The 13,735-nt window shown below is 37.4% G+C and overlaps 1 protein-coding gene across 4 annotated transcripts; it reads right to left on the bottom strand.

The window, feature by feature from the left end:
- Positions 1 to 2,122: 2,122 nt before the first annotated feature.
- Positions 2,123 to 13,596, bottom strand: LOC146486046 (uncharacterized). Of its 4 annotated transcripts, none has more exons than XM_085095747.1 (14): positions 13,453 to 13,596; positions 10,459 to 10,518; positions 9,214 to 9,285; positions 9,076 to 9,129; positions 8,452 to 8,517; positions 8,078 to 8,116; positions 7,894 to 7,950; positions 7,230 to 7,268; positions 6,744 to 6,833; positions 6,433 to 6,504; positions 5,830 to 5,955; positions 4,755 to 4,832; positions 4,413 to 4,445; positions 2,123 to 3,678 (listed from the first exon to the last, which is right to left on the bottom strand). In XM_085095747.1, the coding sequence occupies exons 2-14, from the start codon at positions 10,511 to 10,513 to the stop codon at positions 3,590 to 3,592; spliced, it is 870 nt and encodes a 289-aa protein (XP_084951873.1). In that variant the 5' UTR covers positions 10,514 to 10,518; positions 13,453 to 13,596; the 3' UTR covers positions 2,123 to 3,589. The 4 variants fall into 4 exon arrangements, with proteins under 4 accessions (XP_084951873.1, XP_084951885.1, XP_084951895.1 ...); XM_085095752.1 differs by having other exon boundaries at positions 2,126 to 3,047; XM_085095759.1 differs by lacking the exon at positions 4,755 to 4,832.
- Between the last annotated feature and the right edge of the window lie 139 nt (positions 13,597 to 13,735).

Below are 13,735 nucleotides of genomic sequence, written 5' to 3'. Positions count from 1 at the left end.
TCTTGTTCACCTCGCCTCGTAATTGGCTATGAAGGTCTTAAGTTTCACCGAACTGGAAGTGGATTCGTTTCTTTGGAAAGAGAATTTCCATTTCCTTAAAGGTTTAAGACACGGGGACGTTTTAGTTGGTCCAAACCTGTAGCGACATTTAAATAAATATCTTTGCTCGCTGATGAAATGCCGTTCCCAGAACACTAAGATGAACATGTCCTATCACTTTCTCAAACCCTAACCAGTTTTGGCAATTTTTTCAAGATACGGTGGAACCCCGATTTTACGATCGTCGATCTAACGATATTCCCGATTTAACGATCAACTTTCTGTGTCCCGGCAAAAGTTATTTATAAATCGGGAGTTCGCTTAAACGATATCCCGATTTAACGATATGATTTTGCTATCCCCTTGCCATATCGTAAAATCCAGGTTCCACTGTACAAGGAACGAAATTGAAAAATTAGCTTTATTTTTTCAAGTTGCAATCCATCTCCATTCATACGCTGTTTGAAAACCCAAGAGAGAGGCGGAGTGAGGAGGTTAAGGTTAATTATATTGATGGATGCTTATTGTTTTGAATTAATTGAAGATTGTCATTCTAAAAATAGAACGCATTGGAACTTGGTCACGTGTTCAAGGAAACAAGATGGTGGTATGATCTCTTGCAATTCTCCTTTACATGGTAATTGAAAATTTCCGTGTAGACCCGGTAACGCTGAACAATTGACATTGCAGGGAAGAGCACCTTAAAATTGGCAAAAGGCCACGTTTGAGAGACTTATCTTTAAAGTTAGTGAAGACAAAGTTTAGTTAAGTCTAAAATTTCAGTGTAGAAGTGTGTGTGTTACCCGTCTTCATACATACGCCTGCAAAACTTTCTGAATTTACGAAACTTCGTCTTCTCTATTTCTCGGTGTTTGGGACCCCTGATGAAGCATTCCGGCGCCCTCGTTTTTGACATTACATGAAGCAGGAAGCACGGAAAACGGAATTATTTGAACAACAGCAAAAACCAATCAATTCAATTAGAGAAAAATTAAACGAAGGAAAGCAGAAAGAAAAATGCTTGCATTATTTCGCTCTTTCACAAGGGTCGTGTGATTGATCAGTTGCCAGTGGTTGGTAGAGCCCAGGGTCAATTCCATTAATAGCCTATTGTTGGACTATTGTTGGAATACTTCGGATACATTTTATCTGGCCCCAGGTTAAAAATGGTCTCAAATTAGGAACCTGCAGAACCAGACTTACGAAGGTAACGAAGCCCTCATAAGTTAAGATATATCCTAACTACAAAATGGGAATTACAGTGGAAGCCACGGAGTGGCTCTTCTCCCCACTGTTTCCAGGTCGAATTGGAATTTGGAAATGTTGGTTTTTATAAAGGGAGGAAAACCGGAGTACCCTCTGAGCAAGGACGAGAACCAACAACAAACTTAACCCACATATGACGCCGAGTCCAGGAATCGAACCCGGGCCATATTGGTGGAAGGCGAGTGCCCTCACCACTGCACCATCTGTTCTCCCCCAACTATTGTTTCTAAACAACAGTCTATTGTTATGTCCACAAAAATCGATTAGTAAACAAACAAACAATGCTATGGACACAGTTTGACTCAGGAGGGCTTCATGAATTCCTTTTGTACTACTTCAACATATTTGCACAACAAATGATCAGTTTTATTTCTTCTTCTTATAAATAAATACATCCAATGCGAATTAATATTCTGTAAGATCTTTCGTTCATTTAGATAGGAACTCAATCATAAAGTATTTAAATTGAGCTTAATATACCTAAATGACATTCGAATCCAACAACATAACTGTCTTATTCGCGAAAAAGAGAAAAAAGACGAAACTAGGGGCTGTATTTTTGCACAGTTTTGAGGTTTTGAATATTTATTTTTGCTGAAACGGTAAAAATAAGGCTTTACGAATTAACCTGTCCGCCGATTTGGAAGGTAATAATAAGCACGAAACTCGGTGAAAATCAAGTATTCCATTTCACCTGCTTTTATCACGCGATAATTCATGCTTTGTACATAAAGAATATGTCTCATTTGACACCGGCCTTGATCCGCCATGTTATGGTAATGATGTTAAGGTCACCCTATATCTTCAGAGGTGTGATTGTCGAATTTTTCACGACCTCTAAATGCAAGCGTCCGAATCACCTTTTAAAAGCTACAAGACAAAGCGAATTTTGTTTTCCGCTAATTTAATTTTCTCCTTAGTTTCCGTACCCAAAGCGCTAAAAAAAGCTCTTTGAAGTGGCTCCTCCGAGTGAAAACATTGATTTGAGAAAACAGCTCTAAAAATTCGGCAATTCATTTTATTTCAAAATTCTTGGTTTAGTTTGATAGCCAGCTCTATAATCTTTAATTTGATATAGGGTTCAGGTATTTACAGTTTAAACCGGACGCGCTACATCGCTTGGACGCGAGACACCTCTGAAGGTATAAGGTAACCTTAATTAAAGTGACCTCAGATGTAACTTTTATGCAATTTAGAGATCAAAAGATTGAGACTGTTTACAAATCCTGCAAAAGTAGAAGATATTCCAGGCAACCAATTTTATCGCCACAACTGTGTATGTTAAATCCAGTTGAATCTACAGTAAGCAACCAATTCCATGACCAGAAAATGTGGTCACAAAGAAAGGGATGATCGCTTTTGGAAGATTCTAAATACAGAATTTGACGGAGCGCTGATTCAATCGAGATTTCTCAAATATAAGATTAAAGGGTATGGTCGCTTACTCTCAGAGAGACACAACTGTAGACGTTAATTTGTTAAGCTGCTAACTCTTAGGAGAAAAAATAGAAAAATAACCAGCCCCACAAAACGGAAATTGTGCTACCTTCTAAGAGCTTGTTTAAAATTCGTTCGAAAAGCCCCGTTTCCCGGTGTGGAGACAGGAGAAGCGAACCGACCACCAACTAATAGCAGCTGGTTTGAGCCTCTCTAAATTACAGTTTATTTTCCATGACCGGTTTAATCTTTTCAAACTCTCTTCATCGGCTTCAATTTTTTCATAATGTCGTTGAAGGTTTCACCTGTATAATGTCAAAACAAGAACTGTTTAAAACTATTGAGCAAATTATATATTTTCTATGAAATTTATTGAACCATTATGAACGACTGAGTCACATTTTACTTCATAACTTTCGTTTTATCTCGAGTTAAGTTTATCTTAATTTTAAGTCTAATTTTCTAATTGTGAGTCTCCAATTTATTTACTTAAATATTACACACATTACATTCTAATTATTGTATTTTTTGCTTACAAGAACTTCACTTAACAACCTTCTCAGCGTACTTTTGTAGTTTATTTCTGTGCTTGTGCCTTTGGAAACACATGATTGGTGCTCTCTTCCATAAAATCTTTACGGCATTTAACACAAGGCTGCGTCCATTACCACGTGACCAAAGGTCACTCTGATTGTTCCTTATATGGCATAAGAAATACTTCGACGTTTGAGCAGCGAAGCTTTGGATGCTGAAAAGATTTTTCTAACCTCATTTTAGTTTTATGACAATTGGAAAAAGATCCTTTTCTCTTATAAAAATAACCGTCATGAAACTCGAAGGAATTTATCTACAGAACAATAAGAAACTTTGTTAACAGATTCTCTATCTCAGAATTTAGTTTGTTCTTTGGGCCCCGGCTTGTGTTCCGTTTGTTACCTGTCATTAATTAAAAATACATGAAATTACTGGGTTTGATTTATATTTTAACTTACTTCTCACTTATTTAAAATAATTATGCTGTATTCGTGGTTACTAAGTCGATTTAAAACTCAATCGGTGTTTTATTTAGCAGTTAAGTTTAAACTTCAACATATTTTAAACGGATATTCTTTGTTATAACTTACAGTTGAATTAAATGGTAAATATAAGGTATATTATTTGAAACGTTTTTGATGATTTGGTGTAAATTGTGGAAAATGGAGTATTTTCTGTCTTCATGGCACAATTATTCTTTTACCCCTAAGACTAAGTAAATAAGGAACATCTATACTAACTATAGAAATATTATTCAACCCCTTCGAATATTAACCAGTATGAATTAACAATCGACAAACAGATTCCGATTTATTAAGTTTTGTTTGTTTCCAATGTTAAAGTAAAACCTGTCCCATCGTTTCAAGTCGATAATTTGTTTGCTCGTTTATTCAATGTCTGTGTTAATAACACTGATTGTGGATTAAATTAACATCAACATTGATGCCAATTTTATTATTAATCCTTCATAATAAGCTAATCAAAGAAAAAAACAGCATTATAAGACTTTGTTACTTATTTTATTTACAACTTTTCATAACTCGACAAATGCCACTGCATGCATTGCATTTGTCAAAACAAGTCTATTGACAGTGACATCTACAGTAGCCATGGCGACGGAAAGTTCTGTTCAATACCTTTAGGGAGGCCTGATTTCTTGGTCTTTTTGTCTGGAAGAGACAATTGAATAAGTTTGTGTGGACCTCATAACTATCTTTAAAAAATGAATTTTACGAGTCAGCAAAATCTTTGGAGGCTAGTAGTTCGACGTCTTTTTACGTTGGACAAAATAAGGATAATAGAGCTTTGTAGCATCTTTTGAATTAACTTTCAACCAACAGAATTTTTTTTTTATCTTTTGTTACATAATCATTCTCGACTTTATGTAAGTCTGAAATAAAACAGGACGGTATCAATTAAACATGAAACAATCGGTTTTGATTTCTATTTTAGGGGCATCTTTTGTCATTGTTCCATACCTGATAATAATGGTTTCTTTGTTTCCGTACGATCTCTTCTTGTTTTCCTTAATTCTCGAGCTTTTGATCGTCTGTACACTGAAAACAAAAGTCACATAAGTTTGAGAGAATATAGGTTTAATTCGCCTTTGCCGCGATTCCGCCATTTTGAGCAGAAGCCATTGATTACGCAGCTCTTTCGCGCGCTAATTTGAACACAACAAGCCTCGCTTTGGCGCGTTTTTTACGTCACAAAACAAGATGGTTTATTTGCGAATTATAAACGAACTTCGTCTTATAATATAGGTGTTTGGTAGCCATGCATTTGTTTACTTAGTTTTGTAGCGGAGAGAATTTTCGATTGGTTTTCGAGTTTGGCATCTGATTGGCAAAACACAAACTTATGGCTCCCTTGTTCTGATTGGTTGCTACATATTTCATCATTTTTATAAAAAAAATGCAACTGTCATTATCATCAACACCGTCATAAGTAGTGTTTGTTAGTAGTCATTTTATGTGACCCTTAAAATGAATTTTTTACGGACTGCAGTCGCAAATATATTTATATATCCATCGCTCGAAGAACACTTCATATTAGAATCTAAATGAAAATAACGCGGACATTAATAGAATATATTATTAAAAACTGGATAAATAGAGAATGCATATCCAGAGTTTTCATTGGCTTAGCGGCCGTGGGATATTACCCGGTATAGGTTATTTTATCGTGCCCAAAAAATAGCGGCAATTAAACCGTCTGCTGGTTGTTCTTGCAAAATGAAATCAACAATATCTAGAAATACTTGTTTAGGTTTTTTTTATAAAACGATTATTCCACTCCGGCTTATTGGATATTTGATGTTCAAAGCCAACTACGACCTTACGTTATCTATCATTTCATACTCAACGGGCACTCGCGTAATAATTGTCAATTAAAATATGAAATACGCTAGTTGCGATCAGTTTTAACAAGGTTTTCTTTAATTTTTCAATCTTCTGTTTCTTTATCTCCGCACCAAGATGAATTCAAAACTAGCAGGGATTGTTGAGAGCATTGTAGAACACCTGCAAGCATTAGTTTCAGTCGATATCTCACCATTTAGAATTCCCTTTGTTCTTGATGGCCTTTTAAAAAACTGTCCAGTATTCTTGAAAACTCGATATCTATCAATCATTCGAGGTCGAAGATATTGTCCTCCAATTCCATGATACTTAGTTCCTCCTGCAGAACAGTAAACGTACGCGTTTTTCAGTAACGTGGGGCTTTAGCAACGACGACTGCGACGGCAGCGAGAACGTCAAAAAAGAAAAAGGCTTAATAACCAAAGCAACAACTCTGCACGTGCATTACACTTTTTGGTGCATTTCTTTTCCGTCACGGCACGACTAGGAGGTAAAATTTCCTGATGGGACGTTTTATGGAGGACTTAAACACACGACGACGAATTTTTCTTTCTCTTTCTAAACTTGGGTGCAGTCTAAAAAAATTCAATTCCACGGGATTTCACCTACTTTTGACATTTAAGCAAGATGCAACAATCGCGACGACGTTTGAGGAAACGGGAATTCATTTTAATGGCGACCTTTTCGCTGTCGTCGCCGTCGTAGTTGCTAAAGCTCCCTAATAATAGAAGCAGTTCAATTATTAATTTTGCATTTACTTAACTTCCGTAGAGAAGGAGTTTTAACGAAGATATACCTTCGCTGGGAAGAAGGTTTTGTCCAGCTATTGTCCTGGTTTCCATATCTGGTGATAGCTCTTCATTTTCCGCTGTTGAAAGGCAAAAGGAAAATGTGGTCACACGTGACAACCAGCACATATGATACAAGTGACGATAAAGCTCTGTTACAAAAGTCCGTGCACTGTATCGGGGACAATTCTAAGACTGGAGCAGCATGCCAGACAGCTTAACATGCTAAAGGAGGAGTTATAGCCTAATAACAATTAACACATGTTAATTTCGCATTACAAATATTAAAAATTATTATTATTATTATTATTAAACCTACCGAGTTGTTGCTGAAGTCCCCAAGTGTTTGTTCTAAAAGGACCATCTGTTTCCTCTGAAAAATACCTACTGCCTTCACTATCGGAAACAGCTGAAAACATAAAGAAGTAAGGCAAAGGTTTGGTTTTGAAAAAACACGGTTTTGTTCAAAGAAAAAATGTTTCTTTGGATGATTATTTTTTGTATTTTCCTACTAATAGCTATAATGTGATTACGAACGACTCGAAACGGCATTAGTAACAACTATTTCTTAGTCTCCATTTAACCATCTCCCATTAAAAAGGACATCTACCCATTGAACACGTTATCAAATCATTTTTTTTTTTTAGATAAACAATGCGCCCCGCCCCCTCTACAACGGTCACCAGAGGATCTTTACAATAACGGTATTTGGATGAAAGACAAGACACTATAACCGTTATACTGAGTTGGCGGTTACGAGAAAATTATTTTATCAGTACCGATAGCGATACACGGCCTATCCTACCTGCAGAAGGAGCCACCGAGCTCTTTTTATGTGATTGAGCTACGAAGGAAAGAAAAAGGATTAAAATTATAGCGGTTAGCGAAACAACTAACGTGATTTTTTGTTTTAAAGTTGAAATGCCATGATTGGCAGAGATCTATCACTAGCCGATATGGGGACCAAGGACATTGGACAAAAACCAAGAACAAATCATGATTTATGAATTTTAGTTTTGCAGTAACGATGTAATGATGATTCCTTTTACAATTAAATTTTATTTTTAATAGCGCACGACCCCAAAAGATGTTAAGTTTGGACAATAATCACGTTCACAAAAAGGCTCCGTCAGTGATCTGTCTGCCTATTTATGAACAATCTTTTTAAGATTGTTTGCGACAAAGTTTGCAGTGGTTTTCAATGAATTTTGTGCAGCCGAAACCAAAGCCTATGAAATCTTGTCAATCACAGCGAACGAAAATAACGTGCCGTAGTCATCTCACCCAATCAAAAATCACATGCACTCGGTACTAAGCGCGGGTAACCACGTTTTACAGCTAAGTCACAGGCAAATAAGCGCACTTCCTGTAATGACGGTTAGTGAAAGTCGACTAAAGCACAGCATAAATGACTTTGAAAAGGCAAGCAGCGTTGGAAAGATCACATAACATATAATTGCGGTTCATACCTTGTTTATGCGCATAGTAAATTGGCAACTCTGCTCCGACAGGCATTGAAAAGAAAACTACGAATACGTAAAGACAGTAAAGAAATAATAAGTACAGAAAACAGGGAATGAAAGAAACATGATGACCTCAAAAATGTCCATTAAGCTTAAAAAATAAACGTCATCTATATACATCTATACTTACTTCTTTGAATTATGTTTTTCTTTTTGTTTATTTTTCTTTCTGCGGATAAAAACACCGTTCAATTACTACTGCAATACCATATGCTTAGAGCTACCGAAAAAAAAACGGTTTCCAATCGAGTGTTTGGTTTTGCTTTATTGTGCTATATGATTGGTTAATAAAACTCACGCCCCTTTCTCAACCAATGAGAAGCAAAACCAAAATCAATCGTGACTCGCTCGCACGTGTTTTCCTGCGCTTAGCGCCAGTTCCATGTATTTGCATCGAGTTCTGTATTGGTTATGTCTGTTGTGATTAGTCACAATGATTACTTTGGTTTTGGTTTGACGACAATCAATTCCAAAACCGCTCTATAATTAGTCTTTTATGCTCACCTTTATCTATGCTATTTTTTGGTCCTACGTACACATGCTTAACCATTCCTGGATACACGTGAGGAACTGTAAAACAAATCCCAAAATTACATTGTTAGATTGATTGATAGCCTGCGAACGCAGACGTATTTCCGACTGTCGCCTCTCTCCGCAGAGAGAAGGAACAGCTGGAGATACGTCTGTCATCGGAGGCTAATTGATTGATTGATTGATTGATTGATTGATTGATTGATTGATTGATTGATTGATTGATTGATTGATGGATGGATGAATGGATGGATGGATGGATGGATGGATGGATGGATGGATGGATTGATTGATTGATTGATTGATTGATTGATTGATTGATTGATTGATTGATTGATTGATTGATTGATTGATGGTGCAGCGTAGCCCCGTTGTTAAAGGCGTGGTCTTATAATCCGTATTTCCCGTGTCCTTGCCCCCCCCCCCCACCCCCCTCTGACTATTACATGATTGATTTCAGGGTAGTCCCCTGTTTAAATTCTCTGCCACGCTTTGTAAATAGCCAACTGGTAAGTCTCCCTGCCAGCTGGGATTTTTGAAGATGCTTATGTTTAGTTTGCCTGTCAGTTATTTGTAGTAAAAAAAATCTCTTCTTACTCTCTGCTCTTTTCTTGTAAGCCTCAACATCTCCTGCTTGAGGAGTGGGTACAACTGCAAAGAAAGAATCCAATAACGAATTGCATGAAAAGACCGAAGAAAAATGAATCACAATGACGTTTCTTCATGTAAACAGACCTGATCTGTCTCTCCAGTTAGGTGAATCTTTCCAAGTGACTCTTCCATGTACATCTTTGGCGAACACTTGAACTAAAAGTAAATGACAAACACGCGTGCTTAACCAATAGACCCTTTCCGAGTTGCTTTGAACCTCATTATGAAAGTGAGGCTAAGTGCAATAGACGATGAGAAGTCCAAAGACTACTGCAAAGCTGACACAACGTAGTATATTTTAAAACAATATTTCGGCTGGCCAAACCAGCCTTCTTCAGGTTTAGATGTTACTAAATTATATAAATGAAATTACAATATTATATTATGGAGGATGTTGCAATACATAGGAGCGGCGGAAATGACGTTTACAAGGTGGTACCAAAGGATAAGGAAATAAGTAAAATAAAATAAAAAAAAATTACAATTCATCACGTCTATTCAAACCGTGGGGTTCCAAGGTCCCCGCTAAATCTATAAGAAAAGATTCTCTGGCTTTTCTGATTGAATCACGTGAGGAGTGGATAACTTCAAGTGGTATTAGTTACATGTCAGTGTGGCAGTGGTTAGGTTGAGAAAGAAAATGTTCAGAAACAGTAGTTGGTTTGGATGTAATGTTAGTTTTGTCAACTGGGCGTCTATGTTCGTTAAATCTGTCTTTGAGACGTCGCTTAGTTTCACCTATGTATTGTAAATGGCAGCGGTTACATTGTACCATGTAGATTAAATTTTTGGTGTTGCAGGTTATGTGTGAAGTGATGTTACGGGTTTCGCCTGTGCAAAGTTTTTGTTATGAAAATTAGTTCCCATTCATATGCAAACAAAACTAATTTCGTATGAAAAGTTTTGCACTTAGCCTCGCTTTCATAGTGAGGTTCACAGCAACTCGGAAATGACCCATAATCCCAGATTTTGAGGGTAACTCTAACTCTCAAGAGTAATCAAAACAAATAGACTTTGTAGTGTTTGACATTATTTTTTTTAATTGCTAACACAGCAACTTTCGGACACAACTGACAAACAACATTCCTATCTTTTTCACAAGACCCAGAAATATTGCTGAGGAAATTTGAAGAACTGTTAAGATAGTTCTGTTTTAAAACTGTAAAATGAAAAAACGTGTATCATAATATTTTCCGAGATTGTTTCATTTTTACTAAATTTTGAGAAAAGTAAAGAATTTGGCCCGGTTCAATGGACGAATTCTTAAAATACCGAATCTAATGTAAATGCGTATAATCTATTGTTTAATAAATAGCTACCGAACCTTACCTGCATAACAGAAGCTGCAGCTCCACACTAAGAAGAATGCTGTCAGCTTGGACATTCTCGCTATGATAATAAGCGTTTCAAGAAATGTTATGGGAGAAGATACGATGTGTCACCATAGAAACCAATCTCGTCCCCAGAGCCCGCGCACGTTTAAGGCCAGCGGTGGCCACACGTCCACGACCTCTGGGCTAATCAGAAACCGGAAGCAAGGATCCTGCTTCCGGTTTAAAGGGGGATACTGCTGACCGAGAGGAAGACAGCCTCTGGTAAAGGGCATTAAAGGCCAAGAAAACGATGAGAAAAAGGAGACAACCTCCATCCCTCCCGTTTGCCAGTGATTGTCATTTATGTGAGACTTCCTTGAAAACAAAACAACCCAAACAAAGGCTGCGTAAAATCTGGGTTTGTCGGCGATTTGCCTCTCTCGACCGCGACAAAATCATTTTGCACAATTTCAGGTCGTTTTAGAAAACCAAACATTTCCATAGGCAGGGGCAAAAACACATATATAGGCTATATCGGTTAGAAACCATTTGTTGGACTATACTCATTTGGAATTAAATTAATCTTGTTTTCGCCTGTAAATGTAGTTTTTAAAACTTTAAAATGGGGGTGAACTGATACGCAGTCTACGCAGTATGAGATAGCCAAGTTTTTTCATGACACCATGGTAAAGTTAATAGCGAAACGAAAATAGAGCTTGGTCGGAGGTTATATAAGCTTCAACCTAATCAACTGACATAGGGTAAAGATTTTCAAACAACTTTCGAGAAACTTCGGCAAGATATCGTTCCCAACCTGATTGCCGTCGACGACAAATACCAACACTGATTTTTACAAACGTAAGATTAATTTTTTCCGTCGTGAAATTTACAAACGATAGATTTGACAAGACCAGATACCACGATACCACGATCCCAGAATAAATACAATAAAATGGCAGAAGTACATTTAATAACAAGACACAATTAACTCTGTAAACGTTCCACCGAAATAACCAGCAACTTGAAAATCCAAGCTTATCAGAAAGATCGGCAATTTTTTTTTCAATTCACATATTCAGCTTCAGCTTAAGAAACTCACCCTGAAAAAAAATATTTTACCTGCACTCGATGTGGTTTATCAGTCCTATAAGCTGCAAACTTACAAATGAACTGTTGCTCACAAATGAACTGTTGTGTAAAGAGTGACAACGATCGCTATTCCAAGCGTTAATATTTTTGTCTTTTTGTCCGTCCGCTTTCTGAACCACTTTTTGGGCTACGCATTCTTGAATACTCCGCTTTTAACGCAGTGGTGACAAAGGCCGTTGGTTTTCCTTGTTCAAGTTCAATTATGTTTCTGCTGGACTGCTGACAAAATATCTGTTCCTGTTCAACAAAGTAATCTTCAATAAATTCTGCTCCAGTCAAATCAACTCGCAGACTCCGCGGCGCGAATGGATTACAAGTTTGCTTCTTTCAGTTACTTCAACAGCACGAGAAAGGCTGTTTAACTCTTATCCGCTTTAGACAATGCTAAGAACGATTTTAAACGGCCAGCATCGATTATGAACCACATTTCAGAGTCGATAATTGGAGAAGCTTTTCCGAAAATTGTCAGGTCTACCGTTAACCTCGACCGTTGCAAGTGTCATACTGTCTATCAGCTTTGTCAAACGCTGCAACATATCGCGCCTTTTCCGTTAAGTCATGTGATTTGACTTGTTATCTTTTTCGTGTTTACTCACTGCTTCGATATCCTTGACCGGCCGGCAGTCTATTTCATTTCTTGTTTTGAAACCTCTGATTCAAAGACACTTCTGGTAAAATGTAATATCCAATCAGATTTCGATTTACTGGATTTTGACATTGATTAGCCCAGAGGTCTTGCTTCCTTAGTGCTGACCAAAAGGAACGCAGCCTCTGGGAACGAGATTGCATAGAAACCCAATATATAATTTCTGGACTACATTCGCGCATGCGCTTAACTTAAACGTATCCTTAATTACGGCTGAACCTGAAGACTTAGTGGACAACTCGAAGAAAAATAGTTAACAATCCTCTTTGTACATTGTCATTAGAGTTAAATATGCGATGTGTCATAAAATCGTTAATGGTTATAGTAACAAGCGCGAAATTCATTTAGGAAGTAGAAGGGGACTTACATATTTCATTGATATCCCATACAAAATGTAGGAGATAATTGAATTGAAAGCGAATGCAAAATCGAAGCGCCAATTAACTTCCATTCTGAGAGGCTGTTGACATGGTAGGAGGAAGATTGCAGAAGGCGGATCATCCTAGCACCATATGTTTTCCGTATTCAGTTTACATGCAAAAAGTTGTACTTGGCCCTAGCGCTGAGATCTTTCTAGCGATAGGATCTTTCTAGCTAAAAGATAGGAAGATCCAAGAGAAGCATGTTAAATACCTTCGCTCGGAAGATCCTAGTACTAGGGACAAAAAATAACAAATATGGTGGCAACCAGGCATTCAGCTGTCAACTTTTCTTCTTTTTCTTCTCTACTTGGTAGCCACTCCGACCGACATTTTCTGCATGTAAACCAAACGAAAAGTCGTTTCGCCTTCTAGGATCTTCCCAATGCTAGTATATTCCTCCTTCCATATAAACAGATTTCTAAACCAGATTTCTTCCAGGGTTAAAACCTAGTTACTTCATTTTCGTTTGGCGCGACAAGTTTCACTTCCTCCCGACACTAAGACCATCCATGCATATCTAATGACAGCGAGTTTGCTGGTACGGCAATACGAAACTTCGCAATCGATAAGGAATTCTATCTCCCGATGACATTGTCTCTCCCAACACAATATTTTGTCAAAACCATGATATCAAATAATACCATTATTGCTAATAAACCCAAAATGAAACACTTAAGTGGCTGTAAGCCATGTCTATCGAAATTTCAAGGCCGAGAACGGAAAGCAATCGATAAAAAGAATAGACGAAAATTTAACAGAGCTGTTCGTAAAAGTCTATGGATAAAACACAAACCTGCAGTTCAAATCGGTTTTCTTTTAAATTCCCAGTATTGGTTGGTACTTCTAGACTACACCATATTAATTTTTTCACGTTCCGCCGGCGCGTTTTTTGATTTCGCCTTGAGACCTCATTCACAAATGGTGGTTTCTGATGTCATGCTATATTGCTCTCTCAACAATCCCACCTGCCAAAGCGGTCAGGTAGTTTTGGTCCGAACTGTACGGCGGTCAATACAGGCACCCGAACGACCATGGAAGAGAAAATTCCAAGGTACCAACAAAAAGAAGATAATTTA

This window comes from Pavona decussata, unplaced genomic scaffold (assembly GCF_977016875.1).
Source record: "Pavona decussata unplaced genomic scaffold, jaPavDecu1.1 SCAFFOLD_21, whole genome shotgun sequence".
Classification (NCBI taxonomy): domain Eukaryota; kingdom Metazoa; phylum Cnidaria; class Anthozoa; order Scleractinia; family Agariciidae; genus Pavona; species Pavona decussata.
The sequence above is the reverse complement of the archived record's forward strand: the minus strand, read 5'-3'. Positions and strand labels throughout refer to the sequence as shown.